The sequence below is a fragment of the Oryzias melastigma genome, linkage group LG7 (assembly GCF_002922805.2).
Source record: "Oryzias melastigma strain HK-1 linkage group LG7, ASM292280v2, whole genome shotgun sequence".
Taxonomy (NCBI): Eukaryota; Metazoa; Chordata; class Actinopteri; order Beloniformes; family Adrianichthyidae; genus Oryzias; species Oryzias melastigma.
In genome coordinates, this window is record NC_050518.1 from 6,074,653 (window position 1) to 6,097,990 (window position 23,338).

The 23,338-nt window shown below is 38.8% G+C and overlaps 1 protein-coding gene across 4 annotated transcripts in view; it reads right to left on the bottom strand.

Moving 5' to 3' along the window:
* Positions 1 to 22,759, bottom strand: part of clstn1 (calsyntenin 1) — a 33,892-nt gene extending 11,133 nt beyond the window's left edge. The window contains exons 1-13 of one of the 4 annotated variants that reach the window (XM_024292785.2): positions 22,477 to 22,759; positions 10,871 to 10,993; positions 8,244 to 8,273; positions 6,664 to 6,859; positions 5,325 to 5,533; positions 4,826 to 4,975; positions 4,488 to 4,673; positions 4,150 to 4,398; positions 3,210 to 3,331; positions 2,943 to 3,105; positions 1,690 to 1,740; positions 836 to 993; positions 474 to 622 (exon numbers count right to left, since the gene is read on the bottom strand). In XM_024292785.2, coding sequence (XP_024148553.1) covers positions 474 to 622; positions 836 to 993; positions 1,690 to 1,740; positions 2,943 to 3,105; positions 3,210 to 3,331; positions 4,150 to 4,398; positions 4,488 to 4,673; positions 4,826 to 4,975; positions 5,325 to 5,533; positions 6,664 to 6,859; positions 8,244 to 8,273; positions 10,871 to 10,993; positions 22,477 to 22,558 — 1,868 coding nt within the window. In that variant the 5' untranslated portion in view covers positions 22,559 to 22,759. The remainder of the gene's footprint in view (positions 1 to 473; positions 623 to 835; positions 994 to 1,689; positions 1,741 to 2,942; positions 3,106 to 3,209; positions 3,332 to 4,149; positions 4,399 to 4,487; positions 4,674 to 4,825; positions 4,976 to 5,324; positions 5,534 to 6,663; positions 6,860 to 8,243; positions 8,274 to 10,870; positions 10,994 to 22,476) is intronic. The other 3 variants (XM_024292787.1, XM_024292786.1, XM_024292788.2) reach the window with 3 other exon arrangements.
* Between the last annotated feature and the right edge of the window lie 579 nt (positions 22,760 to 23,338).

The window sequence follows — 23,338 nt, forward strand, 5'->3', positions numbered from 1 at the left end:
CAACACAATTTTTAAGGCTCAGATATCAAAATTCAAGACTTTTAAAAACTTTTTGAAGGTATTTAAACTCATAAACTCGATGCTTTTAAGACTTTTTAGGACCCTTGAGAACCCTGTAATAGTAAATAATATGTCAAATTTCAGATAAAGCTAGATTTAATGTTGATAAAAGTTGCTTTTTTCCATAAAGACTTTTTCTTTGTTTTATTTCTGGTCTTTAAGTATGAAATTAACACAAAAAATACAAAAAAGTTTATTTAGATGTACTTCTGTTCTATGTGAAGAAATTAAAAATATGTAAATGTTAATTTGGGAGTTCAAATTATGGGGGCCAACTGGCTGACCCCTACCCATTGTGACCGTACCAATCTCGCCCTCTTGGCAAAAAGTCTTCTAGCAAACCAGATTTAACTCTCAGGAGAGATATCTTTACAGAAAAAGCACATGGAAACTGTACTGTTTGTGTCACATACTTGACGGTGGTGGAGACTCGAAGGTGCCTGATGCCTGGAGTCGGGAACTGACGGGAGTTCAAGTAGGAGATATGCTGCATGACTTTGTCAAAGGCGTCTATGTCTTCACCTTCCACAGTCAGAGAGGACTGGTTCGGGTTGAACTCAACCTGAATCGAAAGAAGTTAAGAAAGCCAAAGAAAAAATAAGGGGCAAGAAGTTAAAAGGGAAAGACACAAAAAGTTGTGATATTTCTGTTTATTAACATAAAAACTTCTAAAAGTCTTCCTTTATCCACACAAACATAACCTTTGACATAACAGCTGAGAGTTTTCCCACAAACTGTTGCCCTCCACCTGACTTCAGCACATTCCTGCCCTCACCTTGACAGACGACGCCACCTCCTCCGGCAGCTGCACATCCAGACCTTCTTTGCAGGTATACAAGCAGTCAATCACTTTTTTGTTCTCCAGTTTACCGGAGCGAATGATCAACCCGGCCAGGTTCCCCCGGAAAAACTGAGCCATTCGGGCGTTTCCACCTGGTTTCATCAGACGAAGAGGAGACGTAGCAGAACAAAGACACACAAAAAGAGCCCGTCAGGAGTGCATTCCACAAACATCCCCCTTGCAGGAATCACAATTCAAGCATGCTGTCTCTGTCAACCAAGCTGGCATGAATGGATTTCATGCAAGTTAGTGTGTGTGTTTAATAAAAAGGCCTGGGGCCCGGAAGACAAGACAAGCAAATGATGGATGAGCTTATGCACGCTTAAGCACATGCAACTTTCGCACAAATGGAGTGAACTGGAGCCTTTCTTTGAAAAAGAGATGCATTAACACAGAAAACAAACAAACTCAAATTCAAGACGGTGAAATAATGTTTATAACTCAAATCCAGCACCAGGAAATGCTGCTCTCTCACACAAAAACACAAATATTTCTGATAGAAAATTCCTGTTCAGGTACCGAAGTCCTGCTAAATTGAGTGAAAGTTATCACCCAAATCTTTGCTGCAAAACTGTGAGAGGCAAATTAAAAGAGGACAAAAAAATGACTCAACAAACAAACAAAAAACATCTCATGCTGCAAAGAACATTCAAACCAAAAGATCTTTTCATGTCTAGAATGTTGAAGTATCATTCTAGCTAAAATGGCATGAGTATATGCAGTTAGCATGGAGGGACTTTGAGGGAACATGGACATTTCTGAGGAGTGAAGGGAAAGACTTGAGCAACCTGAGGTGGGCTCAGGGGCCGTCTCAGTTTCATTGTCATGTCCTGAGTTCTCTGTAAAGGACGGAAATGAAAAAGCAGGTAGAGACAGTGAGGAAGGATCTGCAAAGGACTGGATGCTTGAGATTTCAGAAGGTTTAACACACTGTTGAGTGACTGAAAGGTGAAAGTTAGGCTTTAGAGACCCACTCTGATGAAAATTGTGTTTTTGGTGTTTTTTTAACCCTTTGGAACCTAGGGCCTAAAACTCTGTTTTTGTTTATTTTTGAATTTACCTCTGTATTTTCAATTTTAAAGAGTACTTACTTGCTTATTTGGAATCGTTTCAATCAGCATATCCTCACCTATGTGACCTTTGTCATTTTTCCATGCAAAAACAGAAAATTCAGTCTGGAAAAAGGCATTAATTTTGCTGTGGAATCCCCAAATTTGTTTAACAAACCATTTTTATAAAATAGAATGAAAGTTTTAGGTGTAATTTTATAAGAACAACAACAACAAATTTTGTCAAAAAAATAATCAACATGTTTTTGAAATATTATTTTTTTTTAATTCCAGGCAAATTCACAGGCTCCGCGTCAGATCAATATTCATCTTCCGCCTTATTTATTAAAATAAAATATCTCTTTTGCCCAAAAACTACAAATGATTGTTATATTAGCTCTGTAATTTAATAAAATTCAATTATAGAATATTCAAATAAGTTTAATTTATACAGTTTTATTACGCTGAAGTCACTGCTGCACGGCACGTAGGTTCCAAAGGGTTAACATGTTGTTGTGGCATTTTTCTTATGACATATATTAAGAAAATTAACCATAAAATTGCATTTCTGAATGTTACTTAGCCCCAATACTTTATAGCTCCAATGTTGCTCGCCATTTTTGTGGCACTGGTAATGTCAGCTTGGGATGTGAGGGGCTGTAAGCTAGTGAGAGATCATGTAAACAGATGGATGATGGGAAGAGGGGTGGGCTTAGTCCACACCAACAGTTCCACCCAATTCAATTGAACTTTTTTTTTATTATTTTGGCTAAAAACAACAAAATCTCAATTAAAAAAACAACTAGGAATGCTTTTAAAATAGATCAAAAGATGATCGGAGTGGGTCTTTAATGAAGTTCTAACACCAAACATCAAGTAGCACCACTTGTCTCTAACTCATTACCAAAGGCATGAGGTCAAATTTCAAATAAGATACTTCTTTAGCATTTTTAAATGAGCATAAATAAAAAATTATGAAGCATTTGGTTTACCTTGCCAGCAGGCCCCAATGGTAAGCTGAGTTTCGATCTTGGTGGCGTGCAGCGGGTAGTCCTCTGTGACGAGGAAGGGCTCGAAGGTTGTTCCGTCCACAAACAGAGAGGCGGTGGGGAACTCCACATTGAGGACGTAGTGATGCCATTCTTTGTCACACACCTGCAGACAGAGCAGCAATCAGAAACTTCCATTTTCGTTTTTTTTCTTTTTTTTTTCCCCCCAATCACAGGGAAACCTCTGAGGCGGCACAGGAGTCTGCTGACCTGGTCCAGCTTCCAGTGAAACTCGGCTGGTTTGTAGGTCTCTGCCTCGCTGGGGTCCTGGCGCAGCAGAAAGATAAGCCTGCAGTTGTGGACGTAGAGCGAGTAATGGTGTCTGTTCATGTCTGGAGAGAAGAGAAACATGGAGGAAAGACAATTAATAATATAAAACTCCAAAATACAAATGTCTTACTGATTTTTTTAAACCAGCAACTTCCATCGACTTCCATTAAATTTGCATTACACTGTTTTATTACAGATCAAGGCTTCACCCATCAGTTTCTAATACACACATCAGTAACTCCACTTCAAAAATTTACTTTTTTTTTATTCCTCGTTTTTTAGAGCAAATTTGTATGAGTGGTTTTACTTCTTAGAGAGAAATTAGTTTTATCTTTTGACTCTTGGAAGGACATTAGAAATTCCGTTTTATCTATTTGCAGCAAGAAAACCAGCAACTCTGTACAAAAGGTTAAAATTACACTGAAAAATAAAAGAGATGTAAGCTTCAACTCTCATTAAACAAATCATTTTTAACCATTTATGATCAAACAACTCCATAAGATTTGAAGATCAAAGATCTATTGGACAGAACAAATTGATTTCCCCCTTTGGTTCACTGGAGTATCAAAGCATTGTGTTGCATTGAATGTATCGGTCAGATGGGCAGACATGGAGATCATGAATGGTGTGCTGAGGTCATGGGGATGGGAGCATCCTATCCAGGGCACAGTCGCTCAGATGTAATCCGTCTTATATAAGCAGCCGTGCTGAAGCAAATGAAGCTCCGCCCCCTGTCTGTACAGGTCAGATACTTTACAGTCAATAGGATCAAGGAGGCTGTGGCTGCAATAACAATACCAGTAAAATGTCATGGAGATTTAGATTAAGAGTGAAAATGTAAACATTTGACAGTTTGATCAAATGATTTAAAAGCTGCTACCTGTTTTGTCAGATTTGCAGAGGATGGTCTCCTTCTCGTGGGCGCCGGGGCCGTGTCTCATCCACACCGAGATGGTGAAGGGCTCCTTCAGGTTGGTGCTCACGACACCTTCAGGAACCTTGATGGCCTGGGTGCCGTTGAACTCAAACACCTGGTCGCTGTCGTGGCCATTGTCGGTGGGCAGCCCTATTGTCCAGTTGGTGGAGCTGCTGGGGGCTGGAAGGAGGTCCACGGTACCAGAACTAGCCCCTAGCAAGTAGAAATAGCAGAGCATTCACACTGGGGTCCTTAAAAAGAAAGAATTAGACATAACCACCTCCGGTTTGGCTTTTACTTACCGCACAACTTGTGCAGAGACTTTTCAGAGTAGGTGTCGCGGTCGCAGCCTTTCCCAATGTGGTTGGTTTCCAGTTCAACACTGGCTCGGATTGAGGAGACTGGCTCATCACAAGTCTCCAAGTGCATGCTGGGAAAAAGGGCCAGACTACCTGTACCTGGCTCATACTCAATCCTCTTATTGAAGCCTAAAACAACAACAAAACGACCAGCTGTGATAACTGCAGATAACTTACTGAATTTAATAAAGAATTCATTAGCTTTTATGTCTTTTCACCACTGTTTGGTCACTATTTTCCCCAAAAGAGGCTCAACAGCAACAACAGGAAACCTTTGCTACCTTGCCAGCTGGGTTTGCAGGTGGGCTTGATGCTGATTTTGACCAGCACGTCCTCGGAGGCCCGGTTCTTCCCACAGTCGTAGGCGGTCACGGTCAACTTATACATGTGCTCTTTGCCGTAGCTCAGTTTCTCTGTGTTCTTGATGAAGCCTAAGGAAAGGGAGAAACAAAGGGTTAAATATGTATATAACTTTTGCTGAAGCACACAGACTTTATTTACTAAAGTTCTTTATTTTCCATTCTGTTGTTACTTTTTCATTGATTTCATCTTTCAGCTATGAAAGATAAATATTTGCAAGACTGGCCAGCCTTAGTGAGATTTTTCCATCTCTCAGCATAATGCCAGCCACCAGGCTGTGGTGAATAGTAAATGACAGCCTCTTGGCATCATCGTCCGATCAATAGACAGTTTCATGCACATCATTACAATCAGGGCTTTAGCCATGTGCCACAGCTTTATCCCAAATGCAAACAGACAGGGCTGCTTTGTGAAGGTTACCGTCTTTGTCGATGGTGAAGGGCACGTCGGGCGTCACAATCTCATAATTGCAGATTTGGCTGAACTGGAATGAGCAGTCAGCGTCCACTGCCTCCACCTTCAAGATGCTGTCGTATTTCTTCCCCTCGAGAACGGTGGCTTTGTAGGTCTTCTCCTTGAACACGGGCGAATACTCATTGATGTCATTCACTTGAATGTGAACAGTTGCCCTGAAGGAAACAGAATTATTCCTCAATAAGTTTTTCATCCAATAAATTATTTTTGCTTGTCTCAAAACCAAAAAGGCTAAATTTGAGCTTTTATAGAAATATAATATAAGAAAATATCACTTTCGAGGACAATTCTCCTAAAATGGTCAACTTTGATATTGGGATCAATGAAGAAGCTGACTTATATTTTCTTGGGAGGGAATTAAAATAGTTCCCTTGAATGCACTCATGAATGGAAGGCACAAGGACGTCCAGCAGAGCTTGCTAAGAGCTAATAGAATTTTTGACCTCATAATGGATCCCTGCACCAAAGGATTGAATTTATCACCCAATCTGGTTAATCCATCTCTCCAAATCATGTAAGTAAACTGAAATTTACAACACAGGAAGCCAGAGAGACTTGTAAAACTCTCCCCTTTTTTCTTTTATCACCATCATTTACTTGATGAGGCAACGAGGAGCAAGAATCAGCCTGTACTGTGTAAGTGTTGGTTGTCATAACGACGTTGAGAGGCGATAATTAGAAAAGCTTGCTTTACCTGCAGTTTGTTGAGTAACCAACTTATTGTTGTTTTAATAAACAAAAAGGACAGAACATATAAATTTATGCTAAATCAGACAATTTCTACTAGATATTCTTCTACATGCGTTAAAAACAAATTAATTTAGGATAATAAATGGAAAAAAACAGATATTTGTATTCCACTTTAAAAAAGAAGAGAGTTTTGTAATATTCATTAAAAGTGTCTTTCAAATATAAAAGAGAAAATGGGAGAAAAAAAAATCCAGGAAATCATATTGTGGGATTTTTTTAAAGAGATAATTTGTGTAATGGTGCAGAAAATAAATGAGCCAGAATTCTGTCCCTCATAGAGCTTTTCTTCAAGAAGCTTTTTTATCCTCCACTCATAATCTGTAATAATTTGTTGTACTTCTTTCACTCAGAATGTTGCCACTTTCCAAAAAGATTAAACAAAATTACATAAAATAACAGATGGAAATCAATAATTTTGACAATGGATCCATCAACTAATATAAATCGACTTTTCCTTTTTCCTAACATTTAATTCTCATCAGTGTTGTTTTCAACCAGATTTAATGGCTTTTTAAGTGAAAAAAAGTCCACTCACTTGTGGGATTTCTTCATGTTAGCCCCATCGGGACCTTCCCCGCAGTCGTAGGCTTGGATGGTCAAGGTGTGCTCTTTCTGTAGCTCACAGTCCAGCTTGTCCTTCGCCCTGATAACTCCTTCTCCGGTGGATTTGTCCAGAACCACTGCCTCAAAAGGAACGTTCTGCCCGTGGATCCTGAAGCCGCAAATCTCACCTGAACAGGTCGAGAACGAAAAAGAATAAGAAAGTGCGCTAAGAATATTTCAAAAGGAAGATTTTATTTGTATAAATAAACAAATAAATAAATAAAGTGCTGGTTAACAGAAAAAAAAAAACAAGTAAAGTAAAAACTGTAGCCCTAGGTTTTAGGAGTTGGGGTATTGTAGACTGGGGTGCATGAGGTCTGTAGAGGAAAGCCAAATATGGGTGAGTAGTTGGGAAAAGGTGTGGGACACAGCTTTAGTGTCTTTAACAAGCCACTTGAAAACAGTGCATCCAGTCATGCAGGCAGAAACTGAAAAAAAACAAGGACAGGCATTTCACAGGAGTACTCGAGTCTTACAAATCAAAGCTACAATAATTTAGTAACACAGAAAAATAAAAACCAGTGAAAACAAATGATAATTTATGATACACAAAAAAACCCAAACCATGATATTTAATACTATTGAGGGTTATTGTGTTAAAGCGACCAGTGCCAATGCAGTCATGAAAATCCATAAAATCTGTAAAAGAAAAAAAAAAATAGGAGCCAACACTTTCAATAATAGTTTTACACAATTAAAACCAGTCTTCCTGTGTAATTTTTTTGCCTGCTTCTCACCCAAAACTACTGCAAAATGAATCCAAATGAAAATCATATGAAACCAAACCATTTTATTAACAATTTTCAAGTAAGAAAAAAAACACTGGATGAGAACTGGGGTTAGAAATATCAACTTGCTTGACATCCACATCAAAAAACAACTGCAGCCATGCTAATGGTAGAGATTAGTGGTGAAGAATTAACTGAAGGAGATCCACGGAGGCAAAAATAACAGAAACTTTGCAGCAGAGAGTTTGCATTAGTTAACAATCTCAGCAATCTCGTTTGAAAATGGAAATGTCAGTGAGTCTGCAAAAGTCACACTTTTGAAAAGAGGTCAAATAGATTGATTCTTTTAAGGAAATGTCATCAGCTCACTTTAGTTTTATGCCAATTTTTTTTTTTTGAGGTAAGTTTGCTACAAAAAAGTTTTAAAATCACTGACGGGATTGCAAACTGACGGAAAAATCCCATATTAACGCAGCTTTCTCTCCCTGGTGACAGCTGAAAAACTGTTAGGGTCTGCAAACTGCAATGGATGTCTCATGCACAGATATTTCTAAGAATAGTCAGCCCCACATCACACTTTTCATCCAGCTGTTGGAACTTCCAAATATTTAATGTGAGGAAAAAGAAAATAATTTAAAAAAAAACAGAAAGGGGTTGCAGAGCATGGCAGGATTTTCTGCACAAAAGTGTGGATGCTGTTTTGGCGTTAGTGGGTTAATAGATTAAAAAAAATAGAAGAAAAAAAAAACGAAAGCACAAGGCAGTAGAAAAAGTCCAAGATCACCTTCTTTGGTGAGGGTCACCTCAAAACTTTCTATAGGGAGCGGAGAGAAGATAAACCCAGATGAGAGTTAGGAGGTCAGAAAAGACAGAGGACAGGAAAAGACACAGCTGAGCCATCAGAACGGCTCTAAAGCACAGATCTAAATAGAAAAGATGTTTTTAGAGCCAGCGCACCAGATGAAGTAAAAAAAACATGCCTCCTTCAGCATCTTTATGCCCATCATTAAATCAGTTTCAGGAATAATGACTTACCTTGAGGATAAAAATCCAAACACCTTTTTATCTACTGCTTTTTAAAATCCAAATAACAGAAATTCAATTTTGTTGTCACGACATTTGCAACAATCAGAAACAGACTGCATGAACTTCACATTACAGATGTATGCGCCTGTAACCCCTTTATCTGGCATTAAGCAAACACATTTATTATCCCCTGAGTTTATAGCAGTGGTCCACAACCTTTTACAGGCCATGGACCGCCTTAATTTCAGACGATATTGTCACAGACCGGCCTGGTCGAGGATGAAGTAGAATCCAATTTCTTTGTGTTGTTTTTTTTAGTCTCCAGATTCACTTAATTTTTAGGAGAATCTCTGTAAAATTTTTGCAGCTGCTTCAAAATGAATGTTATGCTAGATCAGGGGTGTCCAAACTTTTCCTTGGAGGGCCAGATTCGGTAAGATGGAAATGTGTGAAGGCCAACCCATATATCTGACATTGTATTTAGCTACACTACATTTCAATTAACTATTTAATTAACATTTTATTGCAATGGCATACTTTTCATTTCTTACCATAGAACAAATACATCTAAATATGTGTTTTTTTTAACCAAAATCCCTGTCAATCTTCCAGTTTTCACACAGTTAATTCCCAGTTAGCAAGTTGTAGATGGTATGTCTCGTCTATTAGCGCCTCTTCATGGTGAATATAAAAACGTAATTTAGGTTCTATTTAATTTCAAGAAATTATTCACAGTTAGTTTAGAAAATGCTAAAATTATATTAAATTTAAGAAATATTTTAATTTAGGACGTTGCTGAATCTGCTTTAAGAAAGTAGCTGTTTTATTTATTTTTTATTTTTTGGGAAGAACTTTATTTAAAGATACTCACTTTTTACAAACATTGAGCACATGAAAAAGGTATTTGTACCTCTACAAGAGAAAAAAAAATGCCAACCAGTGGCATGTCACATTAGAATTACCCCTAAAATATAAAAAATATCTAAAACACACACAAATAACAAACAAAAATAGTTAAATATTAAAGGAAATCTTAAAGTGTGGTCAATGTATTTTCAACACATGACCGAGCAAGATGACATGCATCAAGAATGAGTTGGGTGTGGAAAAATAAAACTTCCTTTAGAATCAGATTACAAACAAACAGAAAAAATGTAGGTCGTGTTTTTTTTCTTCTACGCCCCAGTACCAACTGTCCCACGGAGTGGTACTGGTCCACGGCCTGGAGATTGGGAACCACTGCTTTGAAGCATCGCTAAACATTAATCAACACAAACACAGAGGCAAAAGAGTCTTGTAAACAGGCTAATTTGCAAAGAAAGTCCTTGTGTTTGTAGAATGCGCAGCTTTTAACACTGATCCTAGTGGAACTTTGAATGGCCCGTGGGTCAGCTTAACAGTGAACCCTCTTAGCTGACACAGACGGACCAACTGGAGGGAGTCTGACATGACAGAGCGGCTCACCCCCGCTGCCACGTGAAGCCAGACCGCTCACTCTGTCTAGAGAGAACAAGCTCACAGGGACGCGCCATCCATTCCAGAGCCCTGTTCATCCAAAAAAGGGAGCCCCAACTGAAAGAAGTGGGGGCAGAAAGCTCTGCTGCATTCAGCAATAATTCGCTGTGAAAGAGGACAGAGAAGGGGCACATTATCAAATCCCTGGGCCTCTTTAAAATTGCGAAGCTGATGAGCCTCGAAGAGCCAGTCACTTTCTACATTTGACCAAGAATGTTGCGTTTGGGCCGTCCACTGGCCAACACGTGCCCGTTAAAGCCACATCCTTAAATCAGGAGTAGTAATCCCAGATTAAAATGGTCATAGAGATGCACAGAGAGCACTAAGTCTAAAGCAGACGGAGCACAAAAGATGCCAATGTGTGCTATGACATAATGGGACGTAACTTCGAATTCGCTTCAGGCATAATTATGACACTAAATAAAACTAACCACAAATTATATTTTTCATACATGTAAAGGTCAAAACTGCCCACCAAAATAAAAAAGTACTGTCTTCAAAAGAAATCTTTCAACAGGAAGAATATAAATTTATAGATGATAAATCCCACCACAGGGCCCTTCATACATTAATCATAACGGCTGTGTAATTTCAAAGCTCCGAACAGAGCAGAGGCTCTATATCTCTGTTAAGTGCAGCTGTATTTTCTTGTTGGCTTGATAATAATTAATTTGGCTCCTGAATAAATTAATAACAAACAGATCCTGAGTCTTTAAATGTACATCGATGCCCTTGAAGTGTGCATTACGGATGCAGCTGCTCTGCATTCACGTGCTTCCCTGTCTCGACGCGTGCTGGTACAGGGGCGGCGAGCTGCTTTCTCTCCCATGTTGCGTCAAACGGAAAATAAAGAGCGGCAGATCCTCTCACCTGCATAGCGTAAAGGAGCGTCCTTGTCGAGTGCGATGAGTGGAGGGTCCAGGAGAACTTTGTCATCGTTTTCCGTCACGATCCCGTGGTACGTCGTCTCGATCCACGGTTTGTGCTTATTAACTGTGAGATACAAAAAAATATTCAGTTTAGTCCCAAAATATATTTTTGACAGAATATTTTACATAGGTTTTATCAAAGCTTTGAAAAGATGGCGTTTGCTCACTTTCATTCCTCCCTTCCCCCTCACACAGCTACAATACATTTTTTATGAAGCTTTGGATGGTTTTTAGGTTATTTTTAGACAGACCGTATAAAAAGGAAGATATCACCTACAACATCCACTAAAAGAGGACAAAGAGGACATCCTGCCACAAGGCGCCACACTAATTATTGATACGTTAAAGGTAAATTTATCAATATCTCCACTTTGATTCATTTTTTGTTTTTAAAATCTCCATTAATTTACGGGGAGTTTCCACATGGATGATGAGTAACAGGCCTTTCATTCCCAGGACACGCTGTACATCAGGAGTCGGGATGTTTGCGGATCATCGGCTTTGGGAAGCATCCCGACCGCAGGCAGGATTCTGCTGCAGTGAGCGGCACTGAAAACAGGCCGGATGCGGCAGCTTTCTTACAGCTGATGTGAGCGCACGCTGGAGCGACTGGAGAGCGTGGCATTCCTGTGCCACTGATCTGCAAACGTGAACCTAACTCTGGCTGACAGCACAGTGTGGATGAGACCAGTTACAATGGATGAGGCAACCGCTGCTCTGCAACAAAAACTTTGACTAGAATTCCTTCAAAAAAAAATAAATAAATAAAAAAAAGACTTCAAAGCTCATTATTATTAATTGTGTCAAATCCGTTTAGAATTTTTATTTTCCTGTTCCAGTTCAAAGGGAAACAAGCTCAAAGTGACCCGACAATCCAAACAGACATTAACAGTGAACTACAGCAACAGCCCAAACAATCAATGGCAGGAAATCATTGATCAGAGTGCAATAATGTTGCCTAATGCTGTGCAGAAAAGTGATCAGTGACATAATCTGTTACAGCCCACTTCAACCCTTGGGCCATTACAGACTTCTATGTAGAAAGCCCTGTTCTCTTTTCTAAGAAGGCTCAATCTGTATTTATAGTTACATTTAAAAACATTTTTTTATCAACTTTAATTTTCAAGATATGTTTATTTATTGCATAAATAAAATCCCTTTTTAGTCATGATTTTTTGAACAAAATATAAAATATGCTTTTCATTAGTTCTAATTTTCTATTTATAAGAAATAACAAAAGTTAATTGATGCTTTTGTTTTTTAAGGCTAAATAAATATAAGAGGTGAGGGGTCCATAAGCAGCTAAAACCACAGAACTGTGTGATAAATGAAATCAGAACTGGATAAATCCCAAAGCAGAATTTTCAAAATAAAACCACCAGGAAAGGCAATCTTGTGAACTCAATATGTGCATCATTGGCACATCAAAAACTTTGTAAAGCTATCTTTTCAATTCTAACACAAGTTGTGCATTGCATTTAGTTTTCATAACAGAGAACAAATGAAAGTAGAAATACAGACAGACAACAGGAGGGTCTCTGATTGCATTATATATGTCTGTCAAATCAATTTTTTTGTGAGACAAATTGCTTCATTGGTGTCAGTGCATTTGTCTGTGATTACACAATCAGTAAGAATTAATTACAACCTACTTGCTTGCTGTTGTTCTGATACGGTCATCACACTGAATAACACTGTGATGACGATGGAGAGAATTTTATACGCCTCAAAATGTAATTAAAAAATCAACCTCATAACAGTTATTTCGCAATGTAATGACAGGTGAAAAAATGAATATCATATTTGTAAGCTGTAAAATATGATCAGCCTATGGCTGCTGCTTGTGGCATTGGTGCAGATAGAAGCCATCCTTTCACCTGGTTCAGACGTTCACATTTACAGAATGGGCAGCGGCTGACAATAAGTGTCAGAACTTTAAGTTTACACTTTCAACTTCAAACTTCCAATATTCAGACTGTTATTCTCAGAGCCTGAATGCTGTTTCAGACTTTATATATATATATATATATATAGATCCAGCGTATACAGTAAAGTTAACCAGCAAAACCCAAATCCAACAGACTGTTGTCAGCAGTGGAGCCTTGAGACACAGTCGGACATGAACTGAAGCTTTATAAATAAAGGAAATTGAATTGGAAGAAAAAAAACAAATCAATCCAAAGACAGAAACACCAGTGAGTCAATATTTTACTTTCATTAACTTTAATTGTGAAATCTGGTTGAAATGGAAGCAGAAGATCAGATTGTCTGTTTCTCTCCTGTGTGCTTGTCTGCTGCAACACAGACATTTTGAATCTTGAACAGATGAAGTCGGACACAAAAACAGCTTCAGGTTTTTGACCTGTCAGAACGGCAGAAATGATCTAACTGAGCTACTCTATGTTGAAGTTTATGTTTCATGGACCTGTTCATTACTTGTGCAGAGTTGTTAACCTGAGGTTTGCACTTGAAGTGAACATCCTCAGACAGATTGCTCAACCGGTCTGCTCCGATAATCTGCTTTAGCTTCTACTGAGTCACAGTTATGACGAGCGAGGTCACACTTTTAGCTCTGAGGTGTGCTGACTGGGACAGGAAGTAAAAACACATCATCAAGCAGAGAAGCGGTCTAATCTGTGGAGTTCCTTGCTTTTTTCATCTAAAAATTGTGAGTTCTTCACAATTATTTGAAAAGGCCACCATTTGGGCAAGTCCATCTGGCCACAAAGTACAGCTACGATCGCTGGCTATGGCTGCAGATTTGATGTCAAACCCTCTATTGAGACACCCCCAAGACAAAAAAAACAATGCATTGAACAAGTGTGAGGACAAATCAAAATCCCTCACTATATTCTATGAAATGCAATCTGTCATTTCACGTTAAAGGAAGTCATGAATGCAGAATTCCCATTTCTCTAATAGATTCATCATCTCACTATGCCTATGTGGTTCTACAAAACCTGTAGGAGAGCCTACAGGTTGTAATAATAATAATAATAATAATAATTTAAAAAACAAACCTATAATTGATCCAATGAAACTCATACAGATCAACAGTTTTTTTTTTAAATATCATAATTAATCCTGGTTTACATTCAATGGGCAGAAGAAAGCAAAAATTAGTCAGTAATGGGCTCTGTAAAAACAACAGCTCCAAAAGATTTAAGAAATGACAAATAACTAGAGACCGCTGATTGTTTCTCAGAAGAATTTAACCATAACTCTAAAAATATTTCCTTAAATTAAAAATAAAATTAAATCAGTCTTACTGCAAAGAGTAACAAGTTAGAGAGCTACAGGGTCTCCTTTGTATGTTGAGATATTTCTACCAATAGAAACTATTATGGTCCTTAGTAGTAAAATTAAATAAAAAAAATATAAATGTCTCCTTTTAATTTGTTCAGCTCTAAATTTATAAATGTAGACAATTTTTCAAAATATAAGAACTAACTGTCAAAACTTTGCAATTTCGTTATATATATATATATATATTCACAATAAAACCTCTGTATCACACAAACAGGAAGTTTAATTTCACTGCATTTACTGACTTGTAGGGTTTAATTTTAGGCAATGGAACGTTAAACTTTTAAATTGTTCTGCTTAGAATATTCGCAACAGGTATTAGATAGGTTGTTTTTTTTTTTTTTGGAAAAGACATAACACTTTATTCTTCTCCTCACATACTGAAGTTTCCAACTCAGACTTGGCAGTTTTTGGTGCCTCGTGAAACGTAGGAGGTTCAAAGAAAACTCAAAAGTCTAGATCTTCCAAAAGTCCTCTTGATAAAGACATCAAAACAACATCTTAACAACAAATCCAATAGAAGCCACTCCACGTCAGATCAGTAACTAAGTGGCAACTTTCATCTCACAGATCTGACAGAATATAAAAACCTATATTAAAAACCAAATCAAGAACACTCTAGCTGGATTTCACAGGAAAACCTTTAAGACATGAGAAATCCAAACATGAAGGTATCACAACGCCAGCACAGATGGTGGGTTACTGCATTTTCTTAGAGTATGCAATCCTTTTACACAGCAAATAAAGCCAATAACACTTAATCCTGTAATGGGATTCCTGTTTTTCATTCACTCACATGGTCTGTGAGGATCCAACAATGCAGCAACAGGAACATGCCAAGCTTTTAATTGTCCGTTTGTTTTGATAAACATGATCTCAAGGTATAAAAAAAAACCCAAACAACAACAAAATAGAGACAAAATAAATGACAAAGATGATTCCTACTAAGATTGTTGTTGCTTTGGAGTACTTTAAAATAATGCTTTCCTCTTTTTTGTCATTTTATTTAAGTTTTTCAATTTGAAGGAAAAATAAATCATGATTATTTCAAGCACAGAGCTTATCGCTATGAGTCTGCAAATGTGGAAATGTGCTGAAAAAATCCCACTCCAATTATCTTTTTATCTTTTGTAAAATTGTTCCCAGTGGTCTTTATACAGTTTTTAGACCAAATCAAAAAACCAGTCATTTTCTAGGACATAGCTTCTGCAGAGTGGCAAGAGTTCATTAGAAATTTCCCTCTAAGTTGTGGTTGGGACCGTTGGCATGTGGAGAGACCCATAAATGAGAGCTATCTGTTCACAAATAAGCTCAATTTCCAACGGCATTATTTTGTTGATTCCTGATTCACAACTATCTGAATAAAGAAATACTCAAAAATGTAAGTTTAAACTTAAATGTCCTAATATATGTCCTCCATCATCAGAAAAATTCAACATCTCTGAGGATTCCACTCCAACCCTGCTCTCTGACCACCAGCCTCTCCCAGTACACAACAACGAGCAGGTCCTCACATTGTGATGTCACAAAATGGGGAACAGCCCCTTCCAGGAAGAGTCTGCGCTGCCAGCACCGCCCCCAGGCTAACGAACACCCACTTTCTCTGAAGAGCTAGCGGTGAATGGCGAAACGCTTTCATTTTATTTGCACATCAATCTTTGCAAAAGTTCAGATGTTTTTTGTTTTTGTGGGGTAAACAGAGACATTCTGCCGAGGCCAGCTCTAGGATGAGGTCATGAAGTAAAAGGAGTCACAAGGAGTGAAAGGCGGAGCCACAGAGATCAAGTCGTCTTAATTCTGGGTAAGAAAATGAGTAACTCATATTTAATAAAAATTGTTTTTTTTAGTGTTCCAAAGGCACTATATTATCATATATATGGATATAGTTTACTCTGAACGGCTCAAGAATAGATAATATAGGCCCTTCAAAGTCTGATTACCACTTCATCTTCTCTCTAAACAAACTTAAGTTCCTGTGTTTCTGATCTGCAAAAAAAAAAAAAAAACTATTAAAAAATAATATTTCAAGGGGGTTATGCTGGATTCCTGAAGGCACATGTCCCTTTTTTCCATCAAAGTCCCACTGCATACATGCCCTTATACATCTGTCTTACACTTACACTGAAGCTAACCTCTACAGTCTGATTTAATTGCCTAATTATCATGAACAAATTAGAAACGTTGTCTTAAAAGTCTTGTATTAAATAGATTTAACTGTGAATTTCATCTTTACTTACACAAAACTGTTTTTTGTTATTCAGATCTGAGAATCAATTTCACTTTAAATCCCTTCTTGTTAGTTTCCTATTATATGTTATTTTTAATGTAATATATTATGATTTTACCATTGCAGTTCCTTCTTTGTTCCATTTAAATATTTAGGTTGGGATAAAAAAAATTCCAAATAAAATTTGTTATCAGTGGAAATTTGAAAAAGAAATTGAATCATGAACTTGTGGGTCAGAACTGAATCGATTCAGTATCTTGGCTGTGATGCTCATCCCCAGTAGAACATCTAAGTGAAGTAAAATTGCAAGAAAGAATATTCCCACGTGCCCAGCTGTTGTCTTAATCTCCCTACCCTTAGAGATCGCAGGATTCTCTACCCTGGAGCAGCAGTCGGGGATTATCAGATGAAGCTTCATAACTCCTGGGCACCTTGGAGGGTTTATTGTGTAACCATGATGCTGCGGTCATGCTCTGCTCCTATGACGTGCAGCAGATCTCTGTTTCATCGATTTAGCAAACTTTCATGCCCAGCAGTGCCAGTTAACGTCACGTGTGAGCGTAAAGCTTTGTAGTGTCGATGGTAGGTTACAGTTCAAAGAATCTCTGCCTGTGTGGATGGGAGGCAGTGCGTTACAGTTTGGTCGCTCACACGTGTCCTACTAACTGCATATCGAAGCTTATCTGCATCGAGACAAAGAGTCAAACTTTGAAGTGTTTCCACCGAGTTTGCTTAGAATAGCTCAAAGAAGGAAAACAAAATTATATAAGAATATGCTAATTGAAGAAGGCATCAAACTACTTCACACCTTCTCTTTTTTATTGAACAAAACTGGGTTTCACGTCCTTAAGCAAGCAGGTGTGCTGTCAACTGAAACACTTCAGCTCTTCCTAGAGTCAGGCAAAAATCTTCAGCAAAGGCAAGCACAGACAGGAGCCAAATAGGTGGAGGGACGCGATGCGTGCAAATCAATGGCCAATCCGCTCGTGATGCGAGAACGCGGCACACTTATGTGTTTGTCTGCTAAGTTCTGGAGCTTGTTGACACAAGTCAATTCCTTTACAGAGGGGAACTGTTCTCAGAGGCCCAAAGACCGCCGAAGGAAGCCCAGACCTCAGGGGGGCCCTGACTCGGCTCTCCACTGCCCTGCCAGGCAACAACATTTGTTTGTCCTCTGCGCAGCAGTCACACCACCCAACAGAGCGAACACACCCTGCATGACCGCGGCGAGCCGCTGGAGAGGGGAGGGGGCTCACGTCGCGACTCAATCCCTTCTCTGTGAGCCACACAAAAGCAGCAGTGAGAGTGAGCGGCATAAAGCCTGGAACCAGCAATCTGACCTGCAGCAGGTAATGATCTCCCTTGTTACCCGTTTCCCATGGAACCTGAGTCTTAAAGTAAACACGCCCGAACGCAAGCAGCTGGCCAACGACACTTTACTGTCTCCTGGAAGCAGCAGCCCTCAGTGGAGGAGGCAACTCACCCCGATGAGCTTTAATAAAGACCCAGATGTAGGTTCTGGTGTTTTTACTATTTTAACAGAGATACTAGCATCAAATTCTGTAGATTTTAATAAACAAAATGTAAATAAATTCACATAATGGTTGAATTATTGTTTTGCATTTTTAAAAGATAAAATCAATGCAACAAATAAGTTAATTTTTGCAAGATTAGCTGGCAAAAAGTGACTTATTTAAAATAAATCCCACTAACCACCAGTTAAACTGACTTCTTCCTCAATGACTGACAACTTCCCACTCATCTGGCCAACTTAATATTCACAAGTGAATGACCCTTTCTGAACAGTTCACTGACTCCATTCAGGGCCTAAAGGGAGCAGTGAAAGGAAAGTCACCTCAGCGTCCATCCAAACACAGGCTATGCTAGCCTCATAACCTCAGTGGCGGCGCAGCAAATGGAAATGCTTCCACATCTTAGCGCTTGGGGATTATCTCATATACACATTCTTCGAGGGTTTCAGTCGTGATCCTTCCAACAGTGGGCGCGCTGTGAGAATCTGAAAGCCTTTTGTTCTAGTCAGAAACATGCAAAAACAACTCCAAACACTTGACTTTTGATGAGAAAAAAACTTGTGCAACTGAGAGGAAGACGTTAGTTAATGGTTTCTCCTCAAACATGACGCATGATGAGTTGATTTAACAAATACAAAAAACGAAGTTCTATAAAACTCAAATGTATCCCATATTTTGAAAATGTAAAAGCTTACAAGTATGGGATAAAAGTTGTGCTTGACTATGACCCTCTGTCAATAGAAGATTAGGATGATTTCTTAGAAGACAAGAAGATGTGAACAAAAGCGTGTCAGATTAGTGTGTTGGACTCCTCATTTCTCCATTTTCTCTAACACCAAAAACTTCAACAGACCACATGGGTTTTGGACGTTCCAAAATAAACTCTTCAGTCTTTGATAGTCAAGCAACGTAATGGCGTAATGGTAAAATCTTCAAGCGGCACACTGACCAGATGAGTACAACACGATATCAATGATTTCTTCAGAAGACATTAAACTTTGAATTTTCTCGCACATTTTACATGTAAAGCGATTCCAACAGCAAACAATGGTTATGACACAACGTATTACCAACTAGTTTTTATCAGATTTACAGCTCAGACTATCACGATAATAGTATATGTTAGTATTACACCCTCTAATTGTCATCTAAGGACCAGTTTATCTGTCAAAATGACAAAAATATGATTCCTGACTGTAATTGTCTCAAAAGTTCTTCATTTGCTCAACAGATAGTGACTTGTAGACTTTTAAAGACCCACTCTGATCATTTTTGAAACTATTTTAAGTGTTTCCAGTGGTCTTTTCATTATGACTATAACAGTTTTAGCCAATATGAAAAAAACTGTGCCGATTATTAGGACATTATTTCTATACAAATAGTTCATTATAAATTTGTCTCTGGATTGTGGGCAAAACTGTAGACATGGAGCAACCCCGGCCCCCCTTCATGTCACCCCTAACTGGGAGCAGTTTGTTTACACGCTCCCCTCTTGACATGAATAGAGATGGACAAAACAAGGCAGTTACCTCGGGTTCCAACGAAATTAAGTCACTTGAGTCGTCATTTTAGGATATTGCTCAATTTCACCATTTTGGGACCAGAAGACATTAGTAAGCAAAGATTAGTCTGATAATCTGTCAATCAAACGCTTTAAACGTTTTAGGTGGGACCAGCGAGCACCACATGCTCTTATTGAGGCATCTGACTGGCTAGTTTATAACTTAAAAAAAACATGCGATAAAGAAGATGTATGATGAGAAAAAAAATAGGTTTAGCAAGAACATGTTAAAAAGAGACAGCAGAGCAAGAATAGCTGTTTATTTCTCAATATAAGTCTAAGGGATTTTGGCCTGCTGGGACCAGCGGGTACTTTCTATTTGGAACGCGAGGCAGGAGGGGTTGATCAGTCCTGCTCTCTCTATGTACTGTCTATGGCTCTCCAGCTAGCTTATAGCCCCTCGCCATCCCAACATAACATTGGAGGTGCAACAAAAAGGGCTAGCAATATCGAAGCTATCCACCCATACGGTTTGAAACCAGATGCCATTTTAGATGAGGAAAATAAAGAAACACATGGATCTATTCATCTACAAGTGGATGCTTCAGACAGGAGCAGAGCACCTATGTCACTGCTAAAGACTTTTTCTTTAAGCCTTTTTTGTTTGCTCCTGATTCCCAATGATTTGAAAATTTCTCTTTTCAAAAATGCAATTTTTAGTTTAATTTTCTAATTAATGTCCTCTATCATAAAAAAATGCCACAAAAACATGTTAGAAACAGATTTTTTATCAGAGTGGGTCTTAAACCTGGCCAGATACAGGCAAGAAATACTGCAAAGGTGATAGCATCTTGCCTGTCTGAAGAATAACAAACACGAGAACTTATGCTGAAGAGTTGAGATATCAAGCTGAATGAAAGAGGCATGCTTTGTTACCATCCATGAGCAGCTACAGTTTCTGACTCGGTAAAAAGAGGTCTGCACAGTTCAGGGGGAGTTTGAAGGCTAAAGGAGTTCTGATGATAAACTCTAGTCTACTCCACACAAAATTTAAGCTATCTGTAGTTCTCAAGAGCCCTCAAGGTCACTGATGGATTTCTTTCTTTCACATGATCATTTCCAATGAATGTTTCTTTTTCCTGCTTGAAAATAGACTTTCTATTGGAAACTGAAGGACATTTTTGACACTAAATTGAAACTATTTTATTGTGATAAACTTTCAAGCAAAACACATTTTCTGTTTGAATTAAAATATATGTGTGTTTTTTCTTCCATGTTATACAAAAATCAAATGCATCAGCTAGACCTGATGTGCACTTCCTCATCTCTCCTGGCGTTCTCACATGCCAAACTGTGAGAAAACTCCTGGGTGTGACCCACAATATTCCCCAGCAGTCCTGGAAGAGTGCATATGTTAATTTCAGCCCCACACAAAAGCAGGGCACCCAATTTGTTTGACTAGAATCAACTTAATTCAATGATGAATGAGCCGAGAAACTTCCCAGCCGCTGGCGCTTCCTTTGTCTGACTGCGTGCACACAAGAAGCTCGTGCATTTCACCAGACATTAAACTTCACGCACAAACATGGGTGCACCCAGCAGCTGCTCCAGATAGCAGGAAAACATATTTACATGGATGAGACTTTGGGAATAAATGTACCAAAAAAAAGTGATTTTCTAAAGTTTTTGTAGCACTTTCCACGACACTCCTGAAGATTTTCAGACCTTTGAGGATTCTAAGGACACGATTAAGAGCTTGAAGCCAAACATGGATGTTGAATCTTTATCTTAACATGCAGTAATGGGCACCAAACTATTTTCAAAACATCTGAACTTGTGCACTCCAAGAACCAAGAGAAGAACTCCGTGTTCTGTCTCGTCATCTGCTGCCAGACGGCTGGAAATAAAAAAGCAAAACAAAATTGTACATTTGGAGAATAAGCAATGAAGCCATTAACAAAACAAGCAGGAACGCTTCGGTTGGCTTTCCTGATAAGAGCAGGTAAAGCTGCACTTTCGCCCCTGTGCAGACTTTTATGGCCACGTTTGGTTGTTTTGCTTTAGAGACATAAAAAGGGTGTAACATTTGAAGACAGCATACAAGGGTAAAAAGACGAAGATGATACCCCTGATGGGCAGTGGATGCATTTTGGGGTAAAAATTGTCTATAAAGGTGTGTATTCTGAGGGGGATTATATTAGAAGGGAGGCAGTAAATAGTAAAGATGGACTTTGAAAAAAAAAAAAAAAAAAACAGCTATTTTTAACTTTATGGACATAAATAGGCTCAAATCCACAATATATAAGCAGATCCATATTTGAGTTTGATGAAAGTGGCCATGTGAAGAGGATCTGCAATGCGTAGCCAAGCAGCCTCCATCCCACTCTGACCACAGGGTTTCCAAACCCAAGGATTAGGCTGTTGGAAATGACAGATATTTAGATTTACGCCCGAATTTGAAAGTGTAGAGGAGGGAAAATGCAAAAAATAAACCAGATTACATAAAATAACAGAGTACAAGACAAGGACAATCTATTCCCAAACTGCAGAGGGCGAGGCTCAGTTCAATTCTTTATTTAAAAAAGGGGGTGTAATGTGAAGAAGCGACCAGAATAGACCCAAATAGACACAGATGACAGACTGAGGGGGGTCGTTTTGTATCCTTGGTTTAATCCCCTTTGAAAGCACGTTAACATTTTGTTCCAAACGTGACATATGAATAAGAAATGTGGTTGGAGGACGATGCTTTTATGGTGTGTTCCGTAATGACTCTGCTCTGTCTGCCGCGGCTCCACACGGGGCGGACCATCCCTGAACAGGTTGGGGAACAAGCATCCCTCGCGGGTGCAAATATTTTTCATGCTAGCTTTCAGGGTTTGAACAGACTCGGGGGGCTCGCTACCGTCGGTTTCAAGCCTTTTAAAATAAAAAATGAGGTTGTCACACAAGACACGACGGGCTCCAAATCCCGGCTTAGTTACCTTTAGCTGCCTTCACCGCACATAATAGTCCGAGGACCAGTCCGACAGCGGATGCTAGCTGTTTATTTCCCAGGAACCGCATCCCGACTTCGAGTTAGACCGCAGCGAAGCCAAACGCAGTCTTCTTCCCGCGTCCACTCGGCGTGTCGTTTCTCTGACGGAAAAAGTAGAAATCCCCAAAAAACGTAGGTGTCGGTGACCGCGGCAGCTCTAAGATGGCCGTCTTCACCACCGCCGCTCGGCTCTGCTTCAATCACTGCTTCTCTCGCAGTTTTGCAGCCTGTGACGTTCACGGACTGTCGGAAATGGGACCGACACGTAATAGCGCACCGACTAAAACCATAGTAGCTACGCAGTTGGGACTCGTTTATTAAGTTAAAATAAATCAACCATTAATTATTTTCAGATCTTTAAAAAACATTATTATTGAGTTGTTTATTGCGATTAAAACACTAGCTTTTCTTTGGTTTGAGCAACCAAACCTGAATTTCCACTTGAGCTTAAAACAGACAACAATGAGACTTGACCCCATGGAGAGCATAGACAACCTTGTATTTTTCCAAATGTACTAGCACTTCACTTGAAAATTTGAAAAATGGAATAAAGAAAGACTGGGTTCACAAACAGAGAAGACATGACCACGAATAAACACAAAATGAAGGCATTTTCTGCATATAGAGACTTCAAAAACACACAAATCAGTCAATGGTAAAAGGGAAATAAACAATGATAAACTACAACAACAATATCATGTTAAACCAAAAGGAAAAAAAATTGTATCACTGTTATAACAGTACAGAATTATAACATGTTTTACTACCTAGTTTACTCTGATCATCTTGTGAACAATTTTAAGTGTTCC